Source organism: Xiphophorus maculatus, chromosome 12 (genome assembly GCF_002775205.1).
Source record: "Xiphophorus maculatus strain JP 163 A chromosome 12, X_maculatus-5.0-male, whole genome shotgun sequence".
Taxonomy (NCBI): domain Eukaryota; kingdom Metazoa; phylum Chordata; class Actinopteri; order Cyprinodontiformes; family Poeciliidae; genus Xiphophorus; species Xiphophorus maculatus.
Genome location: NC_036454.1, coordinates 29807624 through 29822116, shown reverse-complemented (window position 1 = coordinate 29822116; position 14493 = coordinate 29807624). Strand labels below are relative to the sequence as shown.

At 45.7% G+C, this 14493-nt stretch overlaps 2 protein-coding genes across 3 annotated transcripts in view; both read right to left on the bottom strand.

Moving 5' to 3' along the window:
* The window catches only part of LOC102221065 (netrin receptor UNC5D), a 226292-nt gene that overhangs the window by 33545 nt on the left and 178254 nt on the right, over positions 1-14493 (bottom strand). For both annotated transcript variants that reach the window (XM_023343786.1, XM_023343787.1), the window contains one exon: positions 14250-14334. In XM_023343786.1, the coding sequence (XP_023199554.1) occupies positions 14250-14334 (85 nt within the window). The remainder of the gene's footprint in view (positions 1-14249; positions 14335-14493) is intronic.
* On the bottom strand, positions 1969-4283 carry LOC111610311. Its single transcript, XM_023343788.1, has 2 exons — positions 2648-4283; positions 1969-2103 (listed from the first exon to the last, which is right to left on the bottom strand). Exon 1 carries the CDS (start codon positions 3893-3895, stop codon positions 2912-2914), a length of 984 nt encoding a protein of 327 aa, XP_023199556.1. The 5' UTR covers positions 3896-4283; the 3' UTR covers positions 1969-2103; positions 2648-2911.

Sequence of the window (14493 nt, the reverse complement as noted above, 5' to 3'; positions counted from 1 at the left end):
TCAAAAACACCCCATCAGAGCCAGGAGGAGGATCTAAGCGCTGTCAATCACCCTTGTGTGCACGCGCTGCTAAATGTGCCAATGGCGGAGAAGCAACTCACACTTACAAAAAAAGCTGTTTATCCAGTGACATCGGTGGCTGCTAACTAGCCTTGGAATCCATGGTAGCCTCTGCTGACGGGAAGAAACTGTAGAGTAGCAGATGATCTGTCTTATACGACAACGGTTATTTTTTAATAAACATGTAAAAATAATATTTTTATTCATAAAAGTTACTTTAACCATCAACTTAATAGTCTCACTCAATTTTTGGAGATGTTCTGCTTTCAGCATGAATTCATTTTAACCTCTGTGATTTTCTCCAATGCAAACGATTCATCACAGGCCGAAATATTTCCATAAAGTGCTGTGAAAGAGCATTCGCTTCAACTTGGTGAGAGGAAGGAGTGAGCTGTGGACTGAAACCTTGGATGATGGCTCTGTCCAAAGCTCTTGGCAGCTGGAACTGGGAACAGTGAGCGCTGACAGCTAAAGGCAAACACAGCCACCACGCAACATCCAGAAATGCGGATCAGCCGGGTCAACGGCTGCAGGCGACCTGGACTCTGACTAGAGGGTTATGAATTAAAGCAGGAAACCGTAGAGCGCCTACACTCAGGGGGGGCTTTACTGCTCACAGTGTGTACAAAAGATAAAAGGTTTAGCCCTCACTTCATAAAACTGATCCTCTGAGGCGGTTTGAGACTGAAAGGTTTCTGATTAATAAAACAAAGCTGAGACTGGAGATACAACGGCAAGTCCCAAATGTTTGTTACTGCTGGAAAGCCAGTACACAACGCGCTGTTACAGATTTCTCTACACTTCACTTTTTGTCAAACTTTATTGATTAAGGTAATTAACCAAATTTTGAGAGACAAAAAGCTATCCAAACCAACCTGTTCTTGTTAGTTCATGAAGTGACTGTGACAAATCCTAACATTTTGACAACGGGTTTCAGTTTCAGTTGCCAGGCCTGAAAGAAATGACCTTAAGAGAACCTGTTTGACATCATGAAGTAGGCCAAAAGAAAGAAACAACTAAACATCTATTAATATTTGAAGGGTTACAGAACAATTTCTACGGGGCTCTGCTTGGCTGAGGCGAAATCCGTTCTCATTGCCACGGCTGCATGAACAAAATGGCGTCATTTTGTTCTCACGCCTCATGTCATCTGCACCTTCTTGTCACAACCACCCTGGCAAAAACCCTCCCCCCCCTCTCCATGCAAAAGTACTGTGTGATTGGTCTGAATTTTGTGGGTGTGTTTATTTATGGGAAAAACTGCAACAGCAGCTTTTGCAAACACAGCAGGGACCTCCATGTTTGTTTTTCCCAGTCTGTCAGTCATTTCTGTCCAACGGGAGCAATGATCATTACAACTTTGTTTACAACTTATAGTCCTCTTGCAGACATCCTTAGGTAACCACAAAGGGAGAGTGAATATTATCAGACTTAAAAAAACTTGTTTCAAATGTTCAGGTATGTATTGGACGCTACAGGAACCTGAGGGTAATTAGAAACCATCCAGTGGGAAACAATCTGAGTCTGGAGAACTAGGTCAGGAAGGGACTGGTGTTTTTGCAGTTAAGTAAAAGGCAGAGTACTTTGGATGTCCCGTAGCCTGGCAACATGTAGACAGGCACTGACAGCCAGGGACAAGACGACCACAGGACACCACAGAACGAATGCCGGCTTCTACCAGAAACACCAGCACACACCAGCCGCCCGGCTCCCACTGAGCGACAGACAATGAGAACTGCAGAAGAAACGTGACAGCACTTTTCATGTGCCTGGTTTCGTGTTGCTTAGTTGTTCTCATTTTCAGACTTTGTGTTTTACACTTTCAGTTGGATTTCATTCAGCTCATCCACGCATTCTGTTTCATGTGCTTTTGCTTGTTTTTCTTGCATTTTGTATCCCCGTTGTTAATTAGGTTAGGTTCTTAGGTTATTTGCAGCAAACAGGATGGTGTATCGGTCAGGATACAGGAAGGAGGACATGAGATCAAACTTGACTTAGATGCGAACTGGTTTATTCGTCGTGATGCTCAGTGTTGCCAGTAGTCTGTAATAACAAATAAATTGCCATTAGGCTAATGTATTACAGGAATAGAGGTTCCACTAATACAAACTCAAACAAAATATCTAATAAGAATTAAACTCAACCATCCACATTTGCATGTAAATCCACAACATACACAAATAACTCAATTCACGTAGAGGTTACATCATTAGGCGCAACTTCGGTGGAAAAAGACACCAGCAGACAGCCCTTTGGCTCGATTTAACATAAGAGGCACTTTGGCGCCATCATGTGGCCAGATAAAATCCCTACACAACGGCGGCAGCTGGCAGCGCGTGCCTTTAATTACTATATCTGCCGCGATAACTCAATTGAAAGCAATAACAGTTGCTGGCCGAAATGCAATTACAAATAATAAGATTTAAGGTAAACCTATGAATGCTGAGCAGGCTCAACTGAGTTCCCAGCGCTCAGAACGCCCCACAACATCGCATACCTGTTCTCCCGTAGTTTAAACATATATATTTAAACATATAACAAACTGAATCTAGCGTAAATAAACAGCACGCTAAATGCGGTAACTTACTTTCCGTCATCAACTTAACACTCGGAGCACCACTTCTCAAGACTACAACATGAATGCGGTCTCACATGCTGAGAACGCAGCAAACTGACCCGGAAGTATATTAAATTGCTCCCATGAGCAGGGCACAGCACTAAACTCCGACTTACGTCACTTCCTAGGATACTCTCTAAACCAACATTACAAAATAAAATACAGAAATGTCAGCGCCTTTTATACAGCCGCCCCCAAATGTGGTTACACATTTGCTAAACATAAAAGGCTTTATCAAGTCTTGGGGGACTTCTGGCTGTCCTCCTCAGTGTCCTTTCCTTCAGCTGGCACAGCTGGTAAAACAACCAACCGAGCAACTGGTCTAGTGTAGACATGTTCACTAACTTTCACATCCGCTGATCTGATAAGTCCATCATCACTGCGGTGAATCTTGGTCACATGACCTATCGGCCATAAGGCGCGGGGCAGCTGGGGATCCACAATCATAACAATTGCTTTCTGCAGAAGTTCCGGAGGGCTTGATTGCCATTTGTGTCTTGTCTGTAAGCCAGGAAGGTATTCTCTGATGAATCTTGCCCAGAAGTGATCAGCAAGAATCTGTGAGTGCCGCCAACGTCTTCGACTGAGGTTTTCTATCTCTGGGTAGACCACCTGGGGTAGGGATCCATCAGGCCGCCCCATGAGGAGACTATTTGGAGTCACAGGGTCCACGTCTGCCACGTCAGCTGATACATATCCCAAAGGCTTTGAGTTCAGTATCGATTCCACCTCCAGAAGAACTGTAAGAAGTACCTCCTCCTGTAGAGGTTGGGAACCCACACAGCTTCGGAGAGCTGCCTTCACTGAACGAACCTCTCGCTCCCACACTCCGCCAAAATGTGGAGCTGCTGGGGGATTAAACTGAAATTTAATCTTCTGGGAGGCTAGCTGCCCCTGCAGGGTCTCTGACATGTTGGCAAAGGCTTCTCTGAGTTCCCGATCTCCCCCCTTAAAATTGGTCCCACAATCAGACCATAGCTCTGCAGGCTTTCCCCTTCGGGCGATAAATCGCCTCAGGGCCATAAGGAAAGCATCTGCATCCAGGCTACTTAGGAGATCCAAGTGTACTGCCCTCGTTGTCAGACACTTGAAAATGATACCCCAGCGTTTCTCCTGCCGTCTTCCTATTTTCACAATCATGGGCCCAAAGCAGTCAACACCAGTGGAGTAAAAGGCGGGCTTGTACAACCTAAGCCGAGCGGCAGGAAGGTCAGCCATCCTCGGAATTGAGGGTTGCGCCCTCCAACGCTGACACTCAGGACAGGTGCGCTGGTATTTGCGTATTGCTTCTCTTCCACGCAGTATCCAGTAAGATCTCCGTAACTCTGCAAAAACCCGTTCAGGGCCTGGATGATGGAGATCAATGTCGTATTTCTGGATGAGAAGACGTGTGAAGGGGTGAGTAGGATCCAGGACAATAGGATGCAGTGTCGATCCGTCAAGACCTCCTAGACGTCGTAATCGACCTCCTACTCTGATAAGGCCTGCTGAGGTATCCAGTTCAGGTGCCAACGTGAGTAAGCGACTTCTGGATGAAACAGATTTCGCTTCGGCAAGTAAACGACATTCCTCTGGAAATGACTCCTGTTGAGCTCGCCTAAGGAGAGCCTGTTCTGCAGCCTGATATTTCTCAGCACGAGGTGAAGTTGAGAGCATTTGTCCTTGAAGTTCCTTAACAGAAGCATCCAAGAGCTCCTGCCATGTCTTGTACTCCATTTCATCCCAACAGATAGATGCGGAGGTGGTTACTGTTCCACAGAAGACAGCCTTTCGGAGCTCTGATTCCTCATTAAAGGGCTCAGAGTTAGGCTTCTCTGGCCATGTGTCGGGACTGTGGAGCAGAAAGGGGGGTCCATCTGACCACCTGTTTGGCACTTTGAGTTCTGCCAGAGCCTTTCCCCTTGTCAGGTCATCCGCTGGATTACTTTCGGAGTCTACATAGCGCCAGGTACAGTTTTCTGTCAACTCCTGTATCTCAGCTATCCTGGCTCCTACAAAGATTTTATAGCGACAGGACTGCGAGCTCAACCAGTTGAGGACAGTTGTCGAGTCTGACCACAGAATTATCCCTCTGATAGTCGAGGTGAGTTCTTTTCTCAAGATACTGCCCAACTGTGCTGCCACCAAGGCTCCACAGAGCTCTAGGCGAGGGATAGAGAGGGTCCGTTTTGGAGCTACACGGGAACGAGCTAGGATGAAGGTGAGATGAACCTGACCGCCGCACTCTTCAGTCCTCATATAAGCTACAGCTCCATAAGCTTTCTCAGATGCATCTGCGAAGATGTGCACTTCACGGATGTCCTCTTCTAAGTTGGTTTGAGTAGGAGCATAAGCGCGTGGGAAGGTAAGCTGAGGTAGAAACTTAAGCTCTGCCTCCCAGTCATTCCAAGCTTGAAGGAGTGTGGATGGAAGGTTTGAGTCATCCCAACCATGCTTCTTATCCCACAACTGCCTAAGGAGGAGCTTGGCCCGAGTAGTGAAAGGTAACAGATAGCCTAAAGGGTCATACTGTGTCGCTAGAACTCTATAGATGTTTCGAAGAGTTGGCATGTCATAGGTCACAGGTCTGTGCTTATAGCCCAAAGAGTCTGTATTCCAGTCCCAACTGAGCCCAAGTGTCGTCTCTGAAGAGTTGGATTTGTCTTCTGCTAACCACAGATCCAGGCTTTGAGATCTCGCTTCAGGGGGCAAATGACTCACAACACTGGGGTCGTTGCAAGCCCACTGACGTAACTCAAAGCCGGCTGATTTCAGCAGTTCTCTCAGTCGGTCTACAAGGATTTTGGCTTCTTCAGGTGAACTAACACTTTGTAGACAGTTGTCTACGTAGAAACACTTCTCAATGGAGAATCTTAGGTAGTCATCGGGCTGGGTGTGTTCTGTCACATGACGCTGTAGAGCGAATGTTGCACAGCAGGGGCTTGAGGTTGTCCCAAAGGGCAGGACCTGCCACTCAAAGATTTTAGGAGGTTCATCCACCTTCAAATCCCGCCAAAGGAACTTCAACAGGGGGCGATCCTCCTGGAGAAGAAGTACTTGATGGAACATCCCCTTGATATCGCCACTCACAGCTATGGGATATTCACGGAACCTAATTAGGACTCCCAGTAAAGGGGCTCCAAGTGTGGGACCAGGCAGCAGAAACTGATTCAGGGACTGTCCAAGGTATTTATGAGAGCAGTTGAAAACCAGGCGATTCTTCCCATTATGACTGACGAGATGATGGGGAATGTACCAGCTCCCCTTTGATGAGGTGTTTTGTGTTACTTCTTTTACGGCCCCAGAATGAATCAGCTTCTGTATTTCTGCTCTGTAAGCATCAGCCTGGTGGGAATCCTTTAGTAGGCGTTTCTCTGTGCTTCGAAGCATGGCCATGACAGATTCCTTTGGTGCATTCAGTTGTGGCATCTGTGCATGACGGAGGAGAGGTGTGGCATACCTCAGCACGCCATCCACCATTATGCGAATCGTTTTAGCTTCGAGTAGAGCCACAGCTTGAAGATCCTGCTTTGACCGGGTCACTTCCTTTTCAGATGTGTAAGGCACTGCATCCATCTGCCAGAGCCGCTCTACATGCTTAAATAACTCATCCGATTGGGAGGACGTGTATAAGCTTAAGGCAGGCTGGGTTGGCCGCCCCATCAAAAGACTTGGTCCCTGAAGGGTCCACCCCAGCCGAGTATGGACAGCTGCTGGACTGCCAGGTGGGCCAAGCCGAACCGGTTCTATGGGGGTTATCAGGTGCGGCTGGTCTGAACCAATAAGGAGCAGTGGTTCGACTCGCTTCAACGCCGGCACTGGGATCCCTTGCAGGTGTTTATACTTCCTCCGCAGCTGATCAACAGGATATGTATGATGAGCTAAGTTGAGGCTGTCAGCTGTAAACGCTCCCTCAATCTTGTGTTGCAGCCCAGGATTGGTAGCTGCAGAGACACTGAAAGATACGTTACGTCCATGTAACATCTGAATATCGTAACGGACGGTGCGTAAAGGAAGGTCCTCGGGGATGCCCACCAGACCAAGGATTTTTGCAGCAGCCGGGAGCAACATGGTTCGCTCGGAACCGTCATCCAGGATTGCAAAGGTATCTAGAGTGTGTTGCCCATAACTTAGAACCACAGGTACAATCTTGAGCAAAACACGATGGCCGACCCCATGTCGATCTAAGTAGAGGGAACCTGACGCTGAATTGGTAAGGCAACTTTCTTCCTTTGCAGAGACACCCGTGTCGTATCTTTCAGTTCTGACATTTACCTCATGAAGAGCCAGCAGGTGTTTTCCTTGGCAAAGACTGCAGGGTTTCTTCAGTGTGCATTGAGCCGCTAGATGATTTCGGGCACAACGCCAGCATCGTTTGTTGACTTGAATCCAATTCTTTATTTCTTCTTTGGAGAGCTTAGCCACACCATCACATTGACTGAAATAATGTTCTGTGCTCTCGCAGTAAGCACAATAGGCTTTGCTCTTATACTTCCCTCCAACTCGACTCTCCTTTGGTAACAGGGAAGTGTGTTCTGAGGGTCCTTTCACATTATGTAGGACTGTTACAGTCTGTTTGAAGGGATGGGCATCCGCCTTTCTGCAGGTCCGTTCTCTGCTACCCATCCCACCAGCTTGGCTATCGAACCCTTGACACCATGACTCCTGGCGTAGCCATTCAGATAAGTCATGAAGGGTGTAGGTGGTGCCAGGCTGTTTGAACTGATGTCGACGAAAGTCAGCTCTTGCTCTGGAGGGAGCTTGCTTATCAGACGGGCAACGTGAGAGCCACAATTCAGTTCCACTTCTCCCTCAAGTCCTAGTGTTTGCAACAGACCAACTAGTGACTGCACCTGGAGAGAAAACCTTTGGAAAGCTACTATATCACCTCTCCTTATTTCTGGGCCATCTAGGACACTTGCAATTTTCCTTAAAGCAAGCTGATGAGGTTGTCCAAATTTATCATGGAGGGCAGCCATGGTATCAGTATAAGGCTTTGGTGAATTCAGGTAAGCATCAGCTATTAGTCGAGCTTCATCAAACTTAAGATGGTCCACAAGTATTTGATACTTAAAGAGCTCGGTTGCGTTACGAGGGAGTAGGTTCTCCAGGGCCATTCGGAGCCTGGCAAACTCAGTAGGATCTGAATGAAGGAACTTCGGGATTGTTGGTTTGGGCCCCCTATATACTGTCTCAGATGAAAGAGGTGGGGCTGAATTATGCCAATTCGACATCTCACACGCTGCCCCCGTCACTGAAGTATGGGGTTCAACCTGAACAGGGTTTGGTTGCAGCAGGCCTACATTTATTGATGCCCACTTTGAGGATGGCTCAACATGTTGCGAAGAAGCGTGGAACACGTCTCCTCTGTGCTCCTGAGGGATGCGTGTTGGCAGAAAGGATTTACGGGGCAAAGATGCTGTATTAGGCGGGGGGTAGTACTGTAAGCCATAATCTGAATACTGTTCTTCAACCTTTAGTTTGGAGAATCCTGTGTACAGTTCCTCTCCCGGTTCAGGCCACGGAGGTGGATCAGGCCACTCCTCCTCATCTTCATCTTTAATCGGCCTTGTGTTAGTGGTGTACACCCTTTCTGAGCTGCTCATAGGGGGCTGATAAATGGGATATTTTGAGGCAGTCAGCTGAGCCATATCCTTTCTCAGTGAGTGAGCAACTTCAATCAGTGCTTTGATATCACTCCTTGCTTCATTAAGTTCTCTCAGGCCCTCCTGTAGAACTTCCTGTGATTGAAGTAGCTTCTCTCTTTCCACCTGCAAAGCTCTGAATCCTGTATGAGAGGGTTGGATGGGCGTCTCCAGCAGGTTGTAGGGGAAAACTTCAGGTGTGAGATCCCTAAAGTTCCTCCCTTGTTCACTTCTCTCCAGCTGAGGAGAAGTTGGTGCGCAGGTTACATCACTATCACCGTAGCGAGGTGGTGCAGTGCTATACTGAGGTTGGTGTTCCACATGTCTTGGGATAGGCGGTGGGATTTCCCAATGTGGCATTTCTCTAATGGAATGATGTGTGTACTCAACTTCAAAGTCATCAAATCGGCTTGGTCGGCGTGACTGCCGTTTAGGTCTCACATCAGGGAATGACGCTCTGTCTGGCTCCATCCTGATAGCTTCTATCCGGCTCGAAGGACCAGTGTTAATTAGGTTAGGTTCTTAGGTTATTTGCAGCAAACAGGATGGTGTATCGGTCAGGATACAGGAAGGAGGACATGAGATCAAACTTGACTTAGATGCGAACTGGTTTATTCGTCGTGATGCTCAGTGTTGCCAGTAGTCTGTAATAACAAATAAATTGCCATTAGGCTAATGTATTACAGGAATAGAGGTTCCACTAATACAAACTCAAACAAAATATCTAATAAGAATTAAACTCAACCATCCACATTTGCATGTAAATCCACAACATACACAAATAACTCAATTCACGTAGAGGTTACATCATTAGGCGCAACTTCGGTGGAAAAAGACACCAGCAGACAGCCCTTTGGCTCGATTTAACATAAGAGGCACTTTGGCGCCATCATGTGGCCAGATAAAATCCCTACACAACGGCGGCAGCTGGCAGCGCGTGCCTTTAATTACTATATCTGCCGCGATAACTCAATTGAAAGCAATAACAGTTGCTGGCCGAAATGCAATTACAAATAATAAGATTTAAGGTAAACCTATGAATGCTGAGCAGGCTCAACTGAGTTCCCAGCGCTCAGAACGCCCCACAACATCGCATACCTGTTCTCCCGTAGTTTAAACATATATATTTAAACATATAACAAACTGAATCTAGCGTAAATAAACAGCACGCTAAATGCGGTAACTTACTTTCCGTCATCAACTTAACACTCGGAGCACCACTTCTCAAGACTACAACATGAATGCGGTCTCACATGCTGAGAACGCAGCAAACTGACCCGGAAGTATATTAAATTGCTCCCATGAGCAGGGCACAGCACTAAACTCCGACTTACGTCACTTCCTAGGATACTCTCTAAACCAACATTACAAAATAAAATACAGAAATGTCAGCGCCTTTTATACACCCGTTGTGTGTGTTTAGTTTATTCCCTGACTGTCAGTTAGTCTTGCTTTCTACTCCACTTGTAAAAAAGCTTTTAGCTGAACAGCTAACATGGAATTTGACAGATAGCTCATTGAGATTCACTTTGTTGATGCAAAAATACAACTTTAGTGCAAACTGTGTTGACTTTTGACTCTTTTTCTTGTTGCAAATACAACAGAAAATGGTAACAGACTTTGTGAAAAGGGAGCAAGTGGTTACAAAATCATTTAAAACTGCTTTTAAAGTTGTAGCAATGATTGGTTCACTCTTTTTGTTAAGATGAAAGCCAGTGTTTAAGGAAAGACTTTGAAACGCCTGTTGAACTGTGTCTCAAGAATATATACTTTATACCAATTTGAATGTTTTATCTGATTTCCCATCTGTGGTTTCAATAATGCTTGGTGCCCAACCTGGTGATACAATTCCAATTTTTTTTCTCCGGCCTTCCTTCCTGAGCAGTCGTTAGGAGCAGAGGCAACACCGCGCAGTGCGGGAGCGAGCCATCACTGTACACAAGATTGTTCCCCAGATTTAAAATGCAAGGACAGAATTCATATTTTTATCTGCTTGCTGCAAATTGCATTAGCATTTAGCACAAATAACAGTGGCTAGCACTACTAAAATTGCAGTCTCACCTTTTTCCCCCACCATGTCCACCTTTAACCTCAGTGAGTGATTTCTCTTTCACAGTGCTCTGTCAAATGAACAGAAACCTTTGAAAAACCTGTTCACCCCCTCACCAGTGGTGGCACTACACCAAAAACCTTCAAAGACATGAGAGCAACTTCCTCCTTTGCAACAGGTAAACAAAAACAGAGTGGTGCAGCTGTAGGATTTCTCTTTTGTCTTTGGTAAGAGACCATTTCTCCTGCTAGCTCTAGATTCTCGCATTTGGTTCGGGTTCTGTTCTGCGTCCCCAGAACCAGAACCAAACACGCAGAAGCAGCATTCGGCTTCTATGCACCACAAATCTGGAGGAGAGTTCCAGAAAACTGCAAAACAGCTGAAACACGGAGTGCCTTTCAGCGTTGCAGGTTGTTCAGCGTTGGGTTTTAACCCTAATAAATGAAACATTGACCAACATATATGATGTGTACTGATATGGTAGATGATGGCACTCGTCAAAATGTAATGTTTGTTACTGGTCTCTCATGTTGACTCTGTTGTCTTTATGACTTCTAATTCTTGTGTGTTTATGATATAAAGCACTTTGAACGGACTTGTTACTGAAATGTGCTTTACAAATAAAAAAAAATGAAAAAATTCAGAAGTTTGATGACACATCAAACTTAAATAAAAGGTATCAGTATCAGTGTTGGTATTGGTGATACAGGCCCTGCATTTACTTGGTATCGGATTGACACCGAAACATGCAGTATCACCCTTCTAGCGTAAAGATCGGCTTGCTTCTTTTTCTTCATAATCCTCGACGAAAATATCACCCTTGTGTTTCCGGCTGCAGCACTGAATCCTTACTTTCATAAGTGATCTAAAGAAACTCCATTTGCATGATGTCTGCTGTCTCTGTCTTCTTATTTAATGGCGCCGCCGAGAGGAGCCACGGCCCCGTCATTACTCCAGCCAACGCGTTCGTTGCACAGTCTTTATTTTTTTCTTTCTTCCTCTGTGACTTAGCTCAAAAAGACCATCCTGAATAAACCGTGACACTTCAGAGGGAACTGGAAGCTCTCGTGGGGAGTGTGAGTAGCGGAACCCCGCCCTCCCCACCTTTCTCGCCGAGCGGCTCGGTCCGTCCGAGGGTCATTACCGAGCTGTGACGGGAATGCATAATGCGTCGTGATGGCGAGATGAAAGGGCCTGAGGGAGACGTCTGCGGCGCGCGCGTCCGTCAGCGCACCAGGCGCCGTTCATCTCTGCATCCATCATGGTTTAAACTAGCTCTGTGGGTCGTGACTGCCTCCCGGGGAGAGTGGGGGAGACAGGGAGGCGGCATTGTTGACACCAAGGGGAGTTGATAACTACATATCGACACTCAGAGCAGTGATAGAGGGCTGTAAAGCAGAGACTGGAGGACTGGAGGTTGGACTTTGCTTCCTACAGCAAAGTGAAGTACTAAATGAGGGGATCTACTGCAGAGAGGCTCGAACTCAACTTTCTCCCCTGCAGCTGGGACATCAAAGCACAGGCTGCCACCTGTGAGAGGCTTCTGGACGCGAACACCCGCACCGCCGCGGTGCCGAGAGGAGTCCTGTGGGTAGCGGGAGTCAGGCTGGGCACATCTGCTGTGGTAGCCTGAGGGTCAGCCAGCGAACAGAGCTGGTCACGGTTCAGACATCCAGACTCCATGACAGAGGGTTCTGCTGCCCACCAGCTACTATACGATATGAGAGTAATATGTAATATCGCTTCTGTTTTTGTCCTATTTAAAAGTTTTTGTTTTCCTCAGATTAACTGTGTAAGTTTTTGATAGTGATTTTATTTCTTAAAGGGGCAGTGTTATGTGAAATCAACTTTTTTTTTTTGAGATTTCCATCATGTCAATGTTATTTCTGGAGTGTTGCTTTGATTCTTTTCATGCATGTTTGAGAAATCCCTTAATCTCCATGGCAACCCTTCAGCTGTCAGCTCAGAGGCGGACCTAGCCCGGCCTCTGAGCTGCAGTTTCCAAGCTAACGACTTTCCGTTTCACAGAGCAGGGCACTTCCACCACTCCCCCACTCAGCTCCTTTCGACTAGCCATCCGCAATTAGCAACACCTGGTGGAGCTGTTCATCTGAGCTCATTACACGAGTAACGTCTCAGTGCAACGCTGGTGAAAGGAGCCATGTTGGGTTGGCTTCCTGAAGGCAGAGTTTCAGAAAGAGGAGGAGCTTTTAAAAGTGAAAAGGGCCAATTTCAAGTCATTAAATTACAAGAAGTTAAACTTCTTGCTATTATTTGGCCCAAAATGAAGGTGACTTTGACACCCCTGGTCTATAACATACAGATGTAGGTCCATCAAGAAACACAATTTGCTTTTATGAGAAACGACAATATTGCTGTTTTGAGACCATGTTCAAGTAATATATTGATAACAGCATCATAATGCAAGAACACATTCTCAGAGATCAATAAATGTAGATTCCAATAATGATCACTTCACATTGGAACTGGAAGACATTTTAAATATCCAAAATTAATGAACGAAACAAGAGAAACAAGAAATAAAATGAATTATGAAGTCTCTGGAAACAACATTGACCTTCCAAAAAAAGAGGCTAGTTTAGACCAAAAGACCAGACTGAAGAGTTTTGACATGCAGTTTTTAGTAGAAAGACAGGAAAAAGCAAAACGATAAATCATGCAAATAGAAATGCTAGAGATCTTTTGAATTGATCATGCCATTAATTGTTTTATTGCTTATTGTGACAGGCCTGTACCAAAACCAGTCCTCAAATAATGACCGTTTGTCTGAAATCGGTAAAGGACAACAGCAATTCCTCATTTTGATGACTTAAAACAACAAAAATACAATTTTTTTTTTTATTATAATAGTTTTATATAAGGTTGGCACAACAAGTAACGCCATTCAGAGGAGGATCAACCTTTTAAGTAGATTGGTTTGGATAACTTATTTTTTTTCCCTCTTATTAAATGAAACCATTTAAAAACTCTATTTTGTTGTGACATGTTTTGGTCGTCTGAGAGACTGAAGTGAGAAACAAACAAACAAAAGCAGAAGAAAACCTGAAGAGAATTAAGACTTTTTCGCAGCTCTTGTCGTTCGACGCGACCTTTGCAGAGCAGCGGAGCGGCCATTTCAGCCGTGTGTGTTACGGCTATGCAGTTAAAATTCAGAATCACCTTGTCCAACATGACACAGCGTTTTCTCAGAGCTGACACAGCTCCTCCAAAGCTGAAAAGACTGAATGGTGCTGACCCTCGTAAAAGGAACTGCATTTTATGAGCCCAAATCTGCAAAGTGCTCATTTTAGAATAGCTTCAAACTGAGAGCTGGGTCTGTCTGTGTGTCTTTTTTTTTTTTCTTTTACTTTCGACATGATTCTTTTAGTCACTGTGACGCTTTCAACCTAAAAGATTAGCAAACAACCCGATAGTAAACCCACTAAGAGGGGACAGGTGCAGTAAGTTGTGAAATAAAAAAAATGTTAAATATAGTTATCGTCATTAAATGCCCCCTTTTTTTTGACTTTCTAACTCAATTTATGACACTCACCACACAGAATGAGAGGATTTGAAAAAAACAAAACAAAAACAGGCTCATTAAACTCCACTCAACAGACATTATGTGGTAACAAATCACATTACTCAGACGCTGCCAAGCTTCAATCTAATTCTTTGCTAATTAAGCCGCCAGTTACAGAGAACATTAAACTTTCTAATTGGTTTCGGTGAGAGCAACGGCGGCCGGATACGTCACGGTCCGACCGCAACGCCGCCAGCTGCGGGGGCGAGAGGGGAGCGAGGACGGACGGCGAGCCGGGAGCAGATGGACGATGCGATGCAGAGCGACTGACAGACAGATGCTTGAAATGATATTTGGGTAAAAGTGGAGCCTCACCTCGCCTCGCCCTGATTGATGACCATGCACATCTCCCAGGACATGTTTTCAGCCACGGCTCCATGAGGCACAAGGAGGCTGACCCCTGAGGGAGGGGAAAAAACACACACACACACACACACACACACATTCGTGTTAACATGGGCAGACATGGCCGCCTGACAGCGCGGGGCCAAACGAAGCTCCCGCAACATTCAGCTTTCATTTCCACCCGGCTTTATCCAGACTCCTGTCAGATCTTTTA

Excerpts from the sequence above, each read along its gene's own strand:
- LOC111610311 (XM_023343788.1), bottom strand. The coding sequence starts at position 3,895 with ATGGCTGACCTTCCTGCCGCTCGGCTTAGGTTGTACAAGCCCGCCTTT.